Source organism: Protopterus annectens, chromosome 6.part0 (genome assembly GCF_019279795.1).
Source record: "Protopterus annectens isolate FY-2018-M chromosome 6.part0, PAN1.0, whole genome shotgun sequence".
Taxonomy (NCBI): Eukaryota; Metazoa; Chordata; order Ceratodontiformes; family Protopteridae; genus Protopterus; species Protopterus annectens.
Window position 1 is genome coordinate 844734686 of NC_056737.1, and position 14924 is coordinate 844749609.

Sequence of the window (14924 nt, forward strand, 5' to 3'; positions counted from 1 at the left end):
GTGTGCATGTTCAGCTGTCTATTTTTTTTTCACAACCTACTAAAGCTTAGACTAACCTCGGTAGATGTGCACACAGACACACACACACACACACACACACACACACACACACACACACACACACACACACACACACACAGACACACACACACACACATATATATATATATATATATATATATATATATATATATATATGTGGGTCTACTTCATTTGCCTTAACGTCCAATTGACTAACACCCGTTCGCCCGACCCCATTTGACTGAAATTTCATTTGACCGACACTTCATTTGACTGACAAGTATTATTGGCAAGTAAATGGAATATGTCCCCTTCCCCACTGTAGTGCGACCATGGAGATAGAATATATAGTTAGGGAGGATGTGGGGGTGTGGTGGGGCAAAGCCCCCCCACGTACTTTGGTTTTACTAAGCAATTTTTTTTGTTGTGTCTTTCGGCTTTTACCGGTTAGGGGTCGCCACAGCGGAACTCTGGTCCGCTAATGATCGGTAGTTGATTTTTACATGCCGAGTTACCAGCCCTGATGCACAACCTTCAACGAAGGTACACCCATTCACGCATGTCTCCACGAAGAAGACGCTCTAGCTGAGAATCAAACCGGACAGTGTCTTACTGTGAGGCAACAACGCTACCGCAGCACCACCATATGAAATTAAGTGGGGGCTACGCCCACCACACCCCCCCATTGTGGGGGGGCTGTGCCTCCCACACCCCCTAACTATATATTCTAACTCCAGGGTCACACTACAGTGGGGAAGGGGACATATTCCATTTACTTGCCAATAATACTTGTCAGTCAAATGAAGTGTCGGTTAAATGAAATGTCAGTCATTTGGTCTTGGGCAAATGGGTGTCAGTCAGTTGGAAGCTAGGGCAAATGAAGTAGGCTGATTGATATATATATATATATATATATATATATATATATATATATATATATATATATATATATATATATATATATATATATATATGGTTCTCCTTCACAAGATCGAATTACTGAAAGCTCAAAACTCATAAGATCGAGTTCAAAATCTCGAGTTTCAGTAACTCGAAATTGTAAAATGTAGTGTAAAAAATTAGATTAAGGGTTTTACTTACCTTTTTGTAGGGGGCTGGATCCCCCTGTACTATTCCTTCCTTAATGTGCAGATTTCATGACCGCACTTCAGCGGAGGAATGGAAAGTGCCCCGTTGTGCGCTTATACATAATAATGGTACATTTCTATCTCCTTTGCTGTAGTGCGATCTCGGAGTTGGTATACTTAAGTAGGGGGTGTGGGGGGTGCAGCCTGCAAAAATATTAGAAAAAGTGTTTTTTACTTTCCTTTTGTGCCCCTTCACAATTTCGAGTATATGAATACTCAAGATTTTGGGCTCGGGCGTATGAGTTTAGTATTCATATATTTGATCTTGTGAAGGAGAACCATATATATATATATATATATATATATATATATATATAGATAGATATAGATATATATATATATATATATATATGTACATCGTGAGTTGGCTAGGAAGTTAGGAGACAAGCCAACAATATTTTTCAGGAGAGGTAAAAACTTAAAAGATTTCCTGGAAATGCCTATTATTTCTTCCTCAGGCAATCAAGACTTTACTATGAAAAGATATGGGTTTTGTAGAGCTTATCCATATACAAAATGTACCCACACATTTGTTATCAATGGGAAGACGTATCAAATGCAAGGTAATTATAACTGCAATAGAGAAAGAGTGGTGTATGCATCCCTATATGAGTTTTGCATTGCTTTTTATGTGGGCCTGACAGAAAGGGCATTAAAAGATAGGATAAGGGAACATGTGTATGCTATTTCTAAAGCACAAGAAATAAATGCTTTGGATAGGCACATTAAACTGCATCCTACATATTGTTTTAACTTTGTTGTTTTGGAAAAGTTGATTGAAAATCCAGGTGTGGTCCTTTGGAGATGCATTTGGATAAAAAGAAACTGCTGTAGCAATTGAAATGTAATGAAAAGTGTGAGTCTAGGCTTAAATGAATTGATATCTGTTCAGCCAGTTTTAAAGCTTAAAGCTTTTCAGAGATGAGTGTTTTTATATATGTATGTATATGTATATATATATATTATATATTGTTAATAATTATTTTAATGGCTGTTTCCTTTTTTTTCATCTTTTCTAAGTATGCTTTTAAGTGGTTCTGTTAGAATTATGTGATGCATTATACAATACTTATGATTGTGTGTGGGCTCTTTAAATGTGATACATTGGAAGTCACATGATGATGGGATGTGTTTTAAATATGGTGGAGTATTCAAGTGTATTTCATCTGATGAAGTCTGTTTATCACAGATGAAAGCGCAAATTGTGGTTGTTTTAGTGAATAAAGTTGGACTAGTTGCCGTTTCTTGGTCCTGCCACTTTTTACTGTCGATTTTATAGTTTTCTGAACTGACATATCCTGATACACATTTAGCATTACCATATGATGTTCACTGAAATTATAGATTATTTGTCTCTACACATGCAAATGCAAATTAGAGCGGTTATATCATAAAAGAGGTAAAGTGTCCTTAAAACTGGGGATGAATTCACTCAGAAGCACTATGCACGAAATGCTAGAGGCATACCAGTATGCAAAACTATAAAATGCTTTGCAAGTACTGACTTGGACTTTCCAAGAGAGAGATCCATAAAATAAAGCAGCATTCAACAGTAATTGTCAAAAAGACAGAGACTGATTTTGAACACTTTCTAGTTTCTGTCCATTGTATGGGACAACAAAGGATACAGCAGTTTGTTATAATTACCAAGGGGAACCTAATAGTTTTGCCCTTCTGAGACAGCTGAGAAGGAACCAATTAATTGATGGCGAATGATAACTAAGATACAGTAACCTCTGTCAGTGGGAAAAAGAACATTATCAAGGTGCATAGCTCTCAACCTCTTACAGCAAGAAATCTGGACAAAGCTGTAAATAATTGGGGTACAAATGCCCCAAAATAGAGACCATTTTTAAATATTGCTCTTACAAACTTAGAAATTTGATAGCATAACAAGAAAAACTAACTCCAGGACTGCTCAAAAACACATAAAAAATAATTTATTACCAAGCATAGCTTTTGGGTATTACCCTTCCTCAGTGCTAAAGTTGATAGAATAACAGGTTTTGCATTATCATGAATTTTCTGAAAGGTATGAAAACTGAATCTCAAATGTCTGTCATTATTTTCTGACTTCAGCACTCAAAGATTTCATAATAATTTAATAGAAAAACACAATTTTATGAGTACCAGGTAAAAAATATGAAACAAAAATCTGGGCATTCTGCAAAAGTCTGTACAGTTGAGAGGTATGTCAAGGTGACTCTGGACCAAAGGAAATGCCTGGCTTTATACCTTTGTTCAAGTTCAGCTTTGACTAGTTTGCAACCTATCATGTGCACCTCCCCATCTGTAACTTCACAGGCATTGTTCCTCACAGGAAATCATGGCTGGTGTGGTTTCCATTTGTATGCCTGCAATAATTCAAATAATTTATAGCCTCTCATTTTTCTCCACAGCAGCCTGACTATGAAGTTACTATCTTTAAATAAGGTTTGACTCCCTCTGAAAAAATGCTTATTATTTATTGTTCCTGGGGAAAGCTTGGGCTGATTCTTTCATCTGATTACAGGTTCAACTGGTGTTGACTTGACAAGCATAGTATTATCAAAATGCCCACAGAACAATAAATGGGACATAGAATTGTTCAATTCATTTCAGTGTGTGGGAAATCAGGTGTGGCTATTGTGGGCTATCATAAGATATGAGGAACTATGGCATTTTTGTGCAACAATCTAGAAATCTGTTAGTTCCTCCTTAAAACACTGCAGTTTCAACAGCTGTTTTTCTACTTTCTTCAAAAGGTACTGTGATGGATTTATGTTTTGCTAATTAGTATGCCTGAAGTGTATACTTTGCCAGGGCATACTGCTGTAGTAAGTACAGTTTGCAAACTGAAAACAGAGTTTTAGTAACAGTGTCCATTTGGTAAAGTATCTGTCCAGGCAGAATAATAATAATATTAATAATTCCCATTTGTTAACCAAGTAGGCTTACTGGACACACATTCCCTTTTCAGGGACAATCCAGGAGCAAGGCTCTTGCTCAAGAACACTCAGTAGACAAATCAGGGCATTAAACCACGTACCACTGGAAAGTACAGTTGTGTACACTTACCATAAATGTAGATGTTTGAGTGTATTCACTGTTGCCGTCATTACATTTGGGTTATCCTGCTGGCAAGTTGCCCTCAGTCGGCCTCAATTCTAAAGTCTTGGGTCTTGCGTTGGCTGCTGTCACCTCTTCCCTGACGTCAGGTCATCAGAGGTATAAAAGATGCAGCCGACACTATTTTATTTAGTTTTTCTTGCCCCAGATGTTAGGTGCCCCCAAAAGGGTAGGCTAAAAATATGTAAATAAAACATACATGCACCAAAATAAGCTTTACCTTCATCTATAAGCAAATACACCCCCTAGGTTGTATCGATTAGAGAAGTAAAGATAAGTTCCAGCAAAAATAAGGGAGATGGCAGGTGGGTAACCTGGACTGCAACAGTGAATACACTCGAACATCTACATTTATGTTAAGTGTACACAACTGTACTATGTTCTTCATGTTTCACTGTTGCAGTCATTACATTTGGGTTGAGTCCCAAAGCTATGGTTGGGGGGCTGGAGCTAAACAGCATTAGGAGCTGAGGCCCTGCAGAACTGCAGTGGCAAAGCCTGCCCTGGATTTAGAGTAAAGAGGCAGATTGTAATGTTTTGTAAAGGTATGCACTGAACTCCAAGTAGCAGCCTCCAAAATGTCTTTGGTTGGTATTCCCCTGAGAAAGGCTGCAGAAGTGGCTGCAGCTCTGGTTGAATGTGGCCTAATGCCCTTAGGCACTGGTTGGCCATGCTGTGAGTAGCAGAAACAAATGCAGTGACCTATTCACTTTGAAATAGTCTGCTTGGAGATAGCCTTTCCTTGTGATGCTGTGGCATATGCCACTAGTAATTGCTCTGTCTTTCTGAAAACTTTAGTTTTGTCCAAGTAGAATCTACGTTGTCTGTGTATGTCCAAAGAATGCAGAATTTTCTCCCCCTTGTTCTGTGGATTTGGATAAAAAGTTGGCAAATGAATTGTTTGATTAAGGGCTACACTGGCTACCACATTAGGCATAAATGTAGGGTTTGTTCGCAGAGAGACCCTGTCTGGATAGAAAATGATAAAGGGTTCCATAGCCATGAGAGCCTGTAGCTCTGAAACTCGTCTTGCAGAAGTTATTGCTAGGAGCAGAGCTGTTTTTCAAGATAAGAACTTTATGTACACAGTAGCAGCTGGCTCAAAAGGAGGTAAGGTGAGTTTTTCCAAGACATAATTGAGGTCCCATGCAGGTGTTGGCGTTCTCCTTGGCTCCTCTGAGGTACTGCCTTAATAAAGAATGAGAAAAGAGTGGTGGCTCTGTATTGTAATGAGCCGAAATGGCAGAGGCATGGATTTTAATTGATGAGAAAGATAGGCCTTTGTCCAGCATTTCAGTTAAGTATTGCAAAATCTGAGGAATATTTGGGACAGCTGTAGCAGTTCCTTGAGCTTTGTTCCAAGTGCAAAATCTCTTCCATTTCCCAGCATAGGATTTTCTAGTACTAGGCCTTCTGGCTTCTAAAATGACATCCATCACAGCTTTATTGAGAGGTGTGGTTTGTATGGCTACATTATCCACCATGCTGCCAGGTTTAGGGTCCTGAGTTGGCTGTACAGAATCTGAATGTTTTGATGGGACAGCAGATGAGGTATTTTGAGGTAAGGGTCCAGGCTGGGCATTGGCACAAGTTCCTTAAGATCAGATACCAGTACTGGCATGACCAGTCTGGAGCAATCAGAATCATTTTTTGTTTTTCCTGCCTGACCTTTAGGAGCACTTTGGGGAGGAGAGGCAGTGGAGGAAAGGCATATACTGATCGGTTTGTCCAGTTGAAAGATAAGGCGTCCACTTTCCAAGCTTGTCTGTGATAAGTCCTTGTTAAGAATCTTTTTAGTTGATTGTGTTGAGGGGAGGCAAATAGATCTATGTGTGGGTGTCCCCATTTCTTTGTTATCATGCTGAGGACTTGTGGATCCAAGTTCCACTCATGGGGATCCATGAGGTTTCTGCTTAGTTTGTCTGCCACAGTATTTTCCTTTTCTGGCAGGAATTGTGCTGCAAATGAACTTGGTAAGCCAATGCTGTGTCCCATAAGGCCATGGCTAGTTTGCACAGGGGATAAGAATGAGTGCCCCCTTGCTTGTTTATGTACCACATGACCATGGTGTTGTCTGTCTTTATCAGTAGTTGTCCCGGATGAAGTAGGCCCTTGAAGGCTGTCAGGGCATTTTGAACAGCTAGCATCTCTTTTTGATTGATATGCAGATGCTTTTGGTTTGTGGACCAGGTTCCCTGAATGCCTCTTCCTGCCATGTGTGCCCCCCAGGAATAATCTGATGCATCCGTCGTTAGGATCTGCCTGGCTGGGGGTAGTGAGAATGGCTGTCCTTTGTTTTGGTGACAAGCCTTTGCCCACCATCAAAATTCCTGTTGCAGGCAAGGAATTAGAGTAATCATTGTTTCCAGACTGTGGCAATGTTGTGTCCAGACACTTTTTAGGTACCATTGAAGTTTCCTCATATTCAGTCTTGCATATGGAATTAGTAAGATGCACGATTTCATGAAGCCCAAAGCCTGCAGAATTTTTCTTGCAGATAACTGGGCCTTTGTTGCTATTTCCTTGAAATAGGTAGTCAGTTGCCTTTGTTTGTCTGGAGTGAGATAAGCCATCTAGCCAGTTGTATTTAAGCTTGCACCCAGGAATATTATCTCTTGAGAGGGTACTAGTTTTGATTTCTTTTTGTTGACTGTGTACCCTAGGCATGTTAAAGGTTTTATCACAAAAGTCAGATGCTGTAGTATAATGTCCTTGTTCTCTGCTTGTATGAGGCAGTCATCCAAGTAAGGGTATATTTCTATTCCTCTTTGTCTGCAGTAAGCAATTACTGGTGCCAGGCACTTTGTGAAGACCCTGGGTGCAGTAGATAAGCCAAAGGGCAGTGCAGAGAATTGGTAATGCTTTGAGCCAGCCTTGAATCTGAGGTATCTTTTGCATGATTGTCTGATTGGGACATGCAGGTATGCCTCTTTTAGGTCTAAAGTCACAAGTCAAGCCTTGCTGCCCAGCATGGGCAGGAGCTGCTGTAAGGTCAACATCTTGAATTTTGGTATATCCAGGAAAGTGTTTAGAATAGATAGGTCCAGTATTGGTCTCCATGCTTTGTCCTTTCTGGGTACCAAGAACAGTCTTGAGTAAAATCCTTGTCCCTGCTCTTGCTGTGGCACTTGTTGAATAGCCCTCATGTCCATGAGAGCTGTAACTTGTTTTTGAGACTCTGTCCATTGAATTTTTGGCAGGTCTGGCCAACCGTTTGCCCTTGGCAGGGTATGGAAATGAAACTTGTAGCCTTGTGACACTATGTCTAGAACCCATTTGTCCTGAGTTATAAGGTGCCAATTTTGAGAATAAAGTGCTAGTTTTCCCCCTAAGGGTGCTGCCAGAAGATAAGTGCTTGGTGCAGACAGGGGGAAGTCATTGGGAATGTTTCCTGTATGGTTGTGATTTGTCTTCTCCACCTTTAGAGGTAGAGGCACTCCACTGCCTTGACCTGTAGGAACCTTGCAGCTGTGATCTGCCTCTAGGGCATCTGGATCTGCCCCTTTGAGGTCTGTTTGAGACTGGAAAGGATCAAGTCTTTGTAGGCCAGTGTCTGCTAAATCTAGGTGGCTGTACCTGTAGGAAATCCTTGACCGTTTGCATAGATTTAGCTTTGTCCTCCATTTTCTTTAACACCTCTTCTGCCTTAACACCAAACAAGGTATCATGTTGTAAAGGAGCATCTAATAATTTTGCTTTAACATGGTCAGGCAGATTTTGTTCCTTTAACCAAGCATGCCTCCTAATGACTGAACCCGTAACAGCCTCCAGAGAATCAAACCCACATTGCAAAGTATGCTTTTCAACTTGTTCAGCTGCATGCAATAAATCCTGCATTTCTTTGTTTTCTGCACATTCAGAATTTGCCATAATTTTCTGTTGAAGCAGTGTCATGATATATTGCTGATATTTGAGCATATGAAACTGGCAAGTTAAGGCCCTTATAGCCAAAGTAGCAGATGTGTAAATCTTTTTTCCCCATCTATCCAGTGCCCTAGAATCCCTGTCAGAGGGGGTAGAGTTTTTTGCAGTAGAAGCCTTGACCCCTTTCGGACCCTGAGAAATAGTTTCTGGGTTTGCAGTAGGGTTTTTGAAAAGGAATTTATGAGAGTCAGGGGCCCTGTAGTATCTGTCCGGCTTAACAGGAGCTGGAGGTAAGGAGTCAGGGGTCAGACTAGACTCCGAGAACACATCATCTACAATGTCTAACACAGATGGAATACCTAGAGGCCTGTGTTGAGGTAGTAAAAGGAAGTCTCTGAGCCTTTTCTTAGATTGTGAAAAATCTTGGCTCTCCCAGTGGAAGTGTTCCCTCATGGAATGCAAGGTTTCACCAAAAGAGTAGTCCTCAGGAGGAGAAGCTGAAGGAACTGATTCTTCAGCATCAGAATCCTCATAAGGGGGAAGAGAATATTCCTGATCAGAAGAGGAATCAGAGGAAATGGAAACCTGATCTGAAGATTCATAGTCTTGTCTCTTGCCTAGGCCTCTTATCAGGAGGGGGATGGGAACCCCTGATCAAGGTAATTAAGTCTTCGGCCATTTTGAGCATCTGTTTTTTTTGGGCATGGAGGCCTGTCCTTGTGACTGATGAACTTGTTTCTTTGCCTTTAAAGGTGTTTTAGCCTTTGTCTTTGAGGTCAGTTTAATGTATAATTGTTTGGGTCTGAATACACCCTCAGAAGCTGATGCCTGCTCAGCGGCTCCAGACCCATATGAGGGAATAATCTCCGAGGCTCCAATACCTTGAGTTTCCAGCGGCCTGGCCAACTCCACGTGAGAGTCGGTAGTGGCTTGTGACTTTAAAGTGGCGGGCATCAGGGGCTGTGAAAGTGCCTCACTGAGGACCAGCGAACTGGCGACTTGCTTAGGAGAAGCTTCGTCGTCGGTTATGGACCTCGGTTGCCTGTCTTTTTCTTTTCATTTTTTGTGAACTCCGGTAGTCGGATGGCTATCTGACAACATTGTATAATTAAATCTTCACCCAAAATAGTGTAATGCAAAATCTTACCGACGTTTAATAGTGCGTTGGTTAAATCTAGCACAAAACCAACAACTTGCAACATCGTAGTCAGGGCCTAGGAAAGGAATACATTAAGAATGAAAGTCCTTATGAGGTATTTGCTTCCCACAAGAAATACAATTATTAACTTTTTCTGACATCAGTCTGGAGCAAGAAAAAAATTTCCCCAACGGGGTACTTAGCTTTTAATGAAGACTTCGGATCTGAAATTTAAACACAAAAATCTCAGGCATCGGCCGACCGGCACTTGCGAACTACTTCTGCTTCGGGCACCGCGTGGCAAGAAAGACTAAATAAAATGTTGTCGGCTGCATCCTTTATACCCCTGACATCAGGGAAGAGGCGAAAGCAGCCAATGCAGGACCCAAGACTTTGGAATTCAAGCCGACTGAGGGCAACCTGTCAGCAGGATAACTCAAATGTAATGACTGCAACAGTGAAACACGAAGAACATCTACAGCTCACCGCCTTAAGTCTCTATGCCAGCGCAAATATACCTGCAGGTATGCACTTTGATGCTTGGTATGTACACTACACTACATAAATAGATAATAAGGCATGAATTATATGATACCTGAAGATCAGGTGCTTTCAGTCCACTAAAATCCTGAAGGTGCTGGTCTGTAGTTGTGAGGATCGTATTCATGGAATCAGAACCAGATTGCCACTTATTACTTAAAAGTTTTGTATAGTTTTCCTATAACAAAAGAAAATATTTTTGTAAAGTTATATTTCCAGACAACAGAATACAAATCTAAGTAAAGACAATTTGTGACTATTTCTTTCCCTTTGGATTCCATATACATAATTCAGAGTGTACCTTCAAAAATAAAGGCTCAGACAACAGTTTCAGTCCTTTTTCTTCTATGTCCTTCAGAATCATGTTTGACATATATTTGGCATCAATGCCATACTCGGTCTTGCATTTATCAATATAGCTCCTTAAAAAAAAAAAAAACAACATTATTCAGAAAAGCTGCAATCTTATATTTCAGTGGAATGTAAACAACTGCTCTATCTGAATATTAATTTCAGAAGGTTATAAAATTACATGGTTATGTGTAAACGTTATATAGGAACTCAAGAATGAAAAAAATGCCTTATTTTATAGCTGTAAGGTGAACTAACTGAAAACTGTCTGTCTGATTAGTTGTTTTTTGGTCAAATGATTGAATTTTATCATCAACCAGTGAGTCACTGGAAGGGAAGATTTTGCTAGACTGCTTAGCTGCAGTGATACTGGAGGTACTTATATTAAGATGCATGAAAGGCGAAGTGTTCCATGGGGTATGGGAGGTTTGCTCTCATAAAAATATTGTAAAATTATCATAATCAGCTACAGTTTTAATTCAAGCCAATTGAATTCATGAAACTATTGTAGACTCCCCTTTAATTAAACAGAGCAAATTGCTTTTCATAGTCAGCCTTTCTCTTCAACATACCTTTATCAACTTGCCAGAGCACTTTATAAGTCTGCAGTCCTGCCACCTTATAGGTCCTCCTCTAAGTTACAGTATCAGATGCAAATGCTACCTTTCATTATATGTACCTCTAGGTATTTGTGATCATGAAACTGTTGACCACATTTATGGTAAATTTCCCCAACCACATTTCCAAAATGAATTTTTTCTTCATGTACAGCATTTCTGTTTATACAGTACCCACATTCAGTCTATTCAATAAACCCATCTTTTCAGATACTTCTTTTCCATGCATACAAATTATTTTGGTGAAATCATTTTGTTCAGTTTTATAAAAATATCTTCCCTAATAAGTTTGCCTTTTGGTTAGTAGCTAATACCTCTCTCATACCATCTCAAAAAGCACCACATGGGAGAAATGAAATTGCTTTGTGAGGAACAGTACTGCTATGGTGAAATGAAGCAATGCATGCAGTAATGGTACACTGTTGTGTTTAATTACACTCAAACGTTTCTGTGCATAAATAACAACTAAATGGCATCATTTATAAGGATATGCATAGTATCATTTATTGCAATGATTTTTCTTCTTAACGAATTTACCAAAACAGTGTAACAATCATTTTAATGTATTGAAAAATACAGCTTCAAAATGCAAAAATACTACTGGCAACACATTACTGTACTCCCTTCCAGGCAAGGTATGTCTACCTGTTCATATAAGAAAACAGCTGAGACATGCAAAAATATGTTGCACGTTAATTTAAGTAACACCACATTTTCTTTATGTGAAAAGCATCTTCTTAGTGCAGGGACTTTGCTCTTTTGCATACTTGATGTGATAGAAAGCTTAGTTCTTAAATGCTTTATGGTATTATATACTACCTGAGTTCATGCAACTGAAAAGCAGCAGATGTATCCTGTTCTATCATTTTCAATCCTGTCCACCACATAAGACTCCCAATAACATTTCAAAAGTCTGAAAGTACTCCATACCTCATATCAAATTCATAGATTCATACCCATCCTTGGAACAGAAAGTAATCAGAACAACCTCAGGCCAGTGCCAGAACCCTGCATATGGGGATTCCCTTCACAAGCTCAAAGTTTAAAAACTTCAAACTGGAAATGGCCGAGGCCATAAGATCGAAGTTTTGAAACTTCAAGCGTTCTGAATGGAGTTTGTCATAGCGTGTGGAATGGGAAATTTACCATTTCCCTCACTGTAGTGCGATCTCGGAGTTGGTATTTTTATTTAGCAGGGGTGTGGGAGGTGCAGAGGGGCTTGTCCCCCTTGCAAAAATGTAAAAAAAAAAATATTACAATTGTGAAGTTTCAAAAGTTCGATCTTATGGTCTTAGCATTTGCAGTTCAACATTTTAAAACTTCAAGCTTGTGAAGTAGATCCATACATAGACAAATGGCAGACTGGAAGCTTACATGAAACAATGTTAGAGAGATGAAATTGCAAAAAGAATAAATATGTCAAAAGTAGAAATGGTGTGCACAAATAGCTAGGGGTGTAAAGAGGGAAAAAAAGATTTTGTGTTAATTTATCAGAATTTTTTTGGCTTTACTGTATAGCATGCCTTTAACGAAAATGAAATCAAACAATTCAGGAAAGTCAGTACTTTACCTTAAGTGGAAGCAGTTATTAACATTTGCAGAGATAACTGGTATGTAGTTTTTCTGATGGACACACTTTTCTTCAAATGTTTCCACTGACTTCTTGTAGCTGAAAAATTAAACGGATACAATTATTTCATAAGAAAATGGTAAACAATTTCAAATCAGTAACAAACTATAATAATGTGTTCTAGTTAAGAAGCCAGCATGAAGTAATGGTGATAACAAACATTGTACAAACTGGAGTTTCATTCAGTTTATAAACAACAATGTACACTACTATAACATGTAACCTATTTCTGCCTATGTAAGGCATTGTTGAAATAATTACTGTGCTGTCAACACTATGGCCTATGTGTTGTTTCTATTCAATTTCTGTCCTTGTTTTTTTCATAAACTCTGCCCATTCTATTTTCATTCCTGTCAATGCACCTCACTTTTTATGGATGTATGCATGTGCGTTTTTTTGTTAATACATGATATGTGCCACAAAATTAAGCTTAACTGAATAGAGTTCTTGCTAAAAGAACATGATCAAAAGTCAGACTCAATCGTACGAAAAACTGTATTTTTTTTTGTGAGTCAAAGCTCACATGCACCACACTTCATTATTATTATAACAATCCAAAGTTATTCCAAGTACAATCAATACAGGAAACATCCCTCCAGCAAAACAAAAAAAGAAATGCTAAACTGACTCAGTCAACCAACTTCTGGTTGACAAAATGGCCAACTGACAAGTACTGGCTCTCACATTTTTCATTCCTGACAGGATATTGCAAGGATGATAAGTGACTCTTTAGTCACTGCTGGTGTCTGTCACCAAAATGTTTACTAGTGCTACTGTGTTATTCTGTTGGGAAGATTAATGAAAAGTTAGTCTCCAGACTTACCTAAGAATTCTACCTAGTCTCCAGACTTACCTAAGAATTTTAACTAGCAGCATGGACAGTTTCTACCCTTATTCTTCATCTATGATCACCCCAAAGAATGTTATGTTGTGACATTCTTTGTATCTTTGTAACGTGATAATTATGGATCAAAACATTTCAAGATGTACACTGAATGGTGTTGACATTTTTGATAGAGATTCATTCAGATTGTTAACATTCATTTAACAAGTGCATATTACATGAGTGGAATTGATAAAGAAATACAAAAAATGCTCTAGTCATTACTTGGTAGGTTTCATCCCAGTACTCCAAACGTAAACAAGCTAACTCTGAAATAAAATAAAAAAGGAAAACATTCAGAAACATTCAGTATGTCAAACATGTTTCCATGTTTCCAAGTCTCTGTTACTCCAATCAATGAGAGCTTTTGTCTGTAGAGCAGGCAACTCAAAATCTACTTTTCTGGACTAACAGTTTAATGAATAAACTTTCAACAAAACAATTCCAATAACTTACTGCAGACTTTACTAACTAGCTTTTGCCATGCACTTAGGGTGCAGTAAAGCATAAGTCCTTTATTTTAATTTATCTGCACTCATGGGCTTGTGGGAAAAACACGCAGCCATTGTTATTGTCAGGTGATGAACACTGTGGTTTACTCTTCCTGATGTAGACTGAATCATTGTGTTGCAAACATCTTTTCCAGAGTCGTAATTTTCTTTTTGGACTTGCTGTTTCAGTGTTTCACGTAAACTTTGATAGAAAGTATATCTGCTTCTGCAAACAGAGAGTTCATGACAACAATATGCTTGACAGAGGAAAACATGTTCTGTACCTACGATCAGGTAATAAAAACTGTGACAAAAAAGTAAAACCTGCTAAAGCATTTTTTTTCAGGAAGCTGTTATCAGTTCCTTTGCCTCATATACAACAGCACCCTAAAGCATCAAAAACAGGAATGTCATTAGGGAAAGTTCCTAGACTGTGACAATGTGGAAGAAACTAATCCAAATTGTCACAATGGAATCTGAAGCTGATTATGCTAAACTCAAAACTGTTGGTTTGATGATCACTGTGATAATCAGTAGAATTCTATTAATTTAATAATGTCATATAAGTATAATATTAATATACTACTAATATGTAAGTATTACTTTCAAAGAGAAAAAAGGGTAAATTATAAACATGAAATCTCAGGCATCTGGGGACTTCCATCATACACCATAAACTTAAATTTCACATCTCTGGGATTCTCCAACCTTAGGAAAAGAAAATTGCTGTTTCCTCTTAGGCAAGGTTTTAACTTATATTTAAGCCTGGGTTGTGATCGGCCACTTAGCTTGACCTTCTACAAAATCAACAAAGTATTTTCAATGTTTAACACCTGCTGAACATAATCTGGGACCTATCTTTCTTACAGTTTCATGTATTTTGCACTATGCCACTTGTATTATAGCACAGTTACCTACAGAATTTCAATAAAGTTAAATAGACCCTTGCTAAACTTATATTTTCTAAGGGTTTACTATCATTTTACTGAAGTGGATTCAGTTGAATGATCGTATCATCGACTCACATCCATGAAAAGTCACATTTCCAAAGTTAGATATAGCTGAAATACATTTGGAATTCGACCTAGGGATAAGAGTTAACACAGGTCGAGATAGGGGTGAGATTTGTACTT

The 14924-nt window shown here is 38.6% G+C and overlaps 1 protein-coding gene across 1 annotated transcript in view; it reads right to left on the reverse strand.

Moving 5' to 3' along the window:
* The window catches only part of LOC122804575 (tumor necrosis factor alpha-induced protein 2-like), a 572021-nt gene that overhangs the window by 102510 nt on the left and 454587 nt on the right, over window positions 1-14924 (reverse strand). The window contains exons 9-11 of the mRNA XM_044074523.1: window positions 12358-12456; window positions 10121-10241; window positions 9875-9997 (exon numbers count right to left, since the gene is read on the reverse strand). Coding sequence (XP_043930458.1) covers window positions 9875-9997; window positions 10121-10241; window positions 12358-12456 — 343 coding nt within the window. The remainder of the gene's footprint in view (window positions 1-9874; window positions 9998-10120; window positions 10242-12357; window positions 12457-14924) is intronic.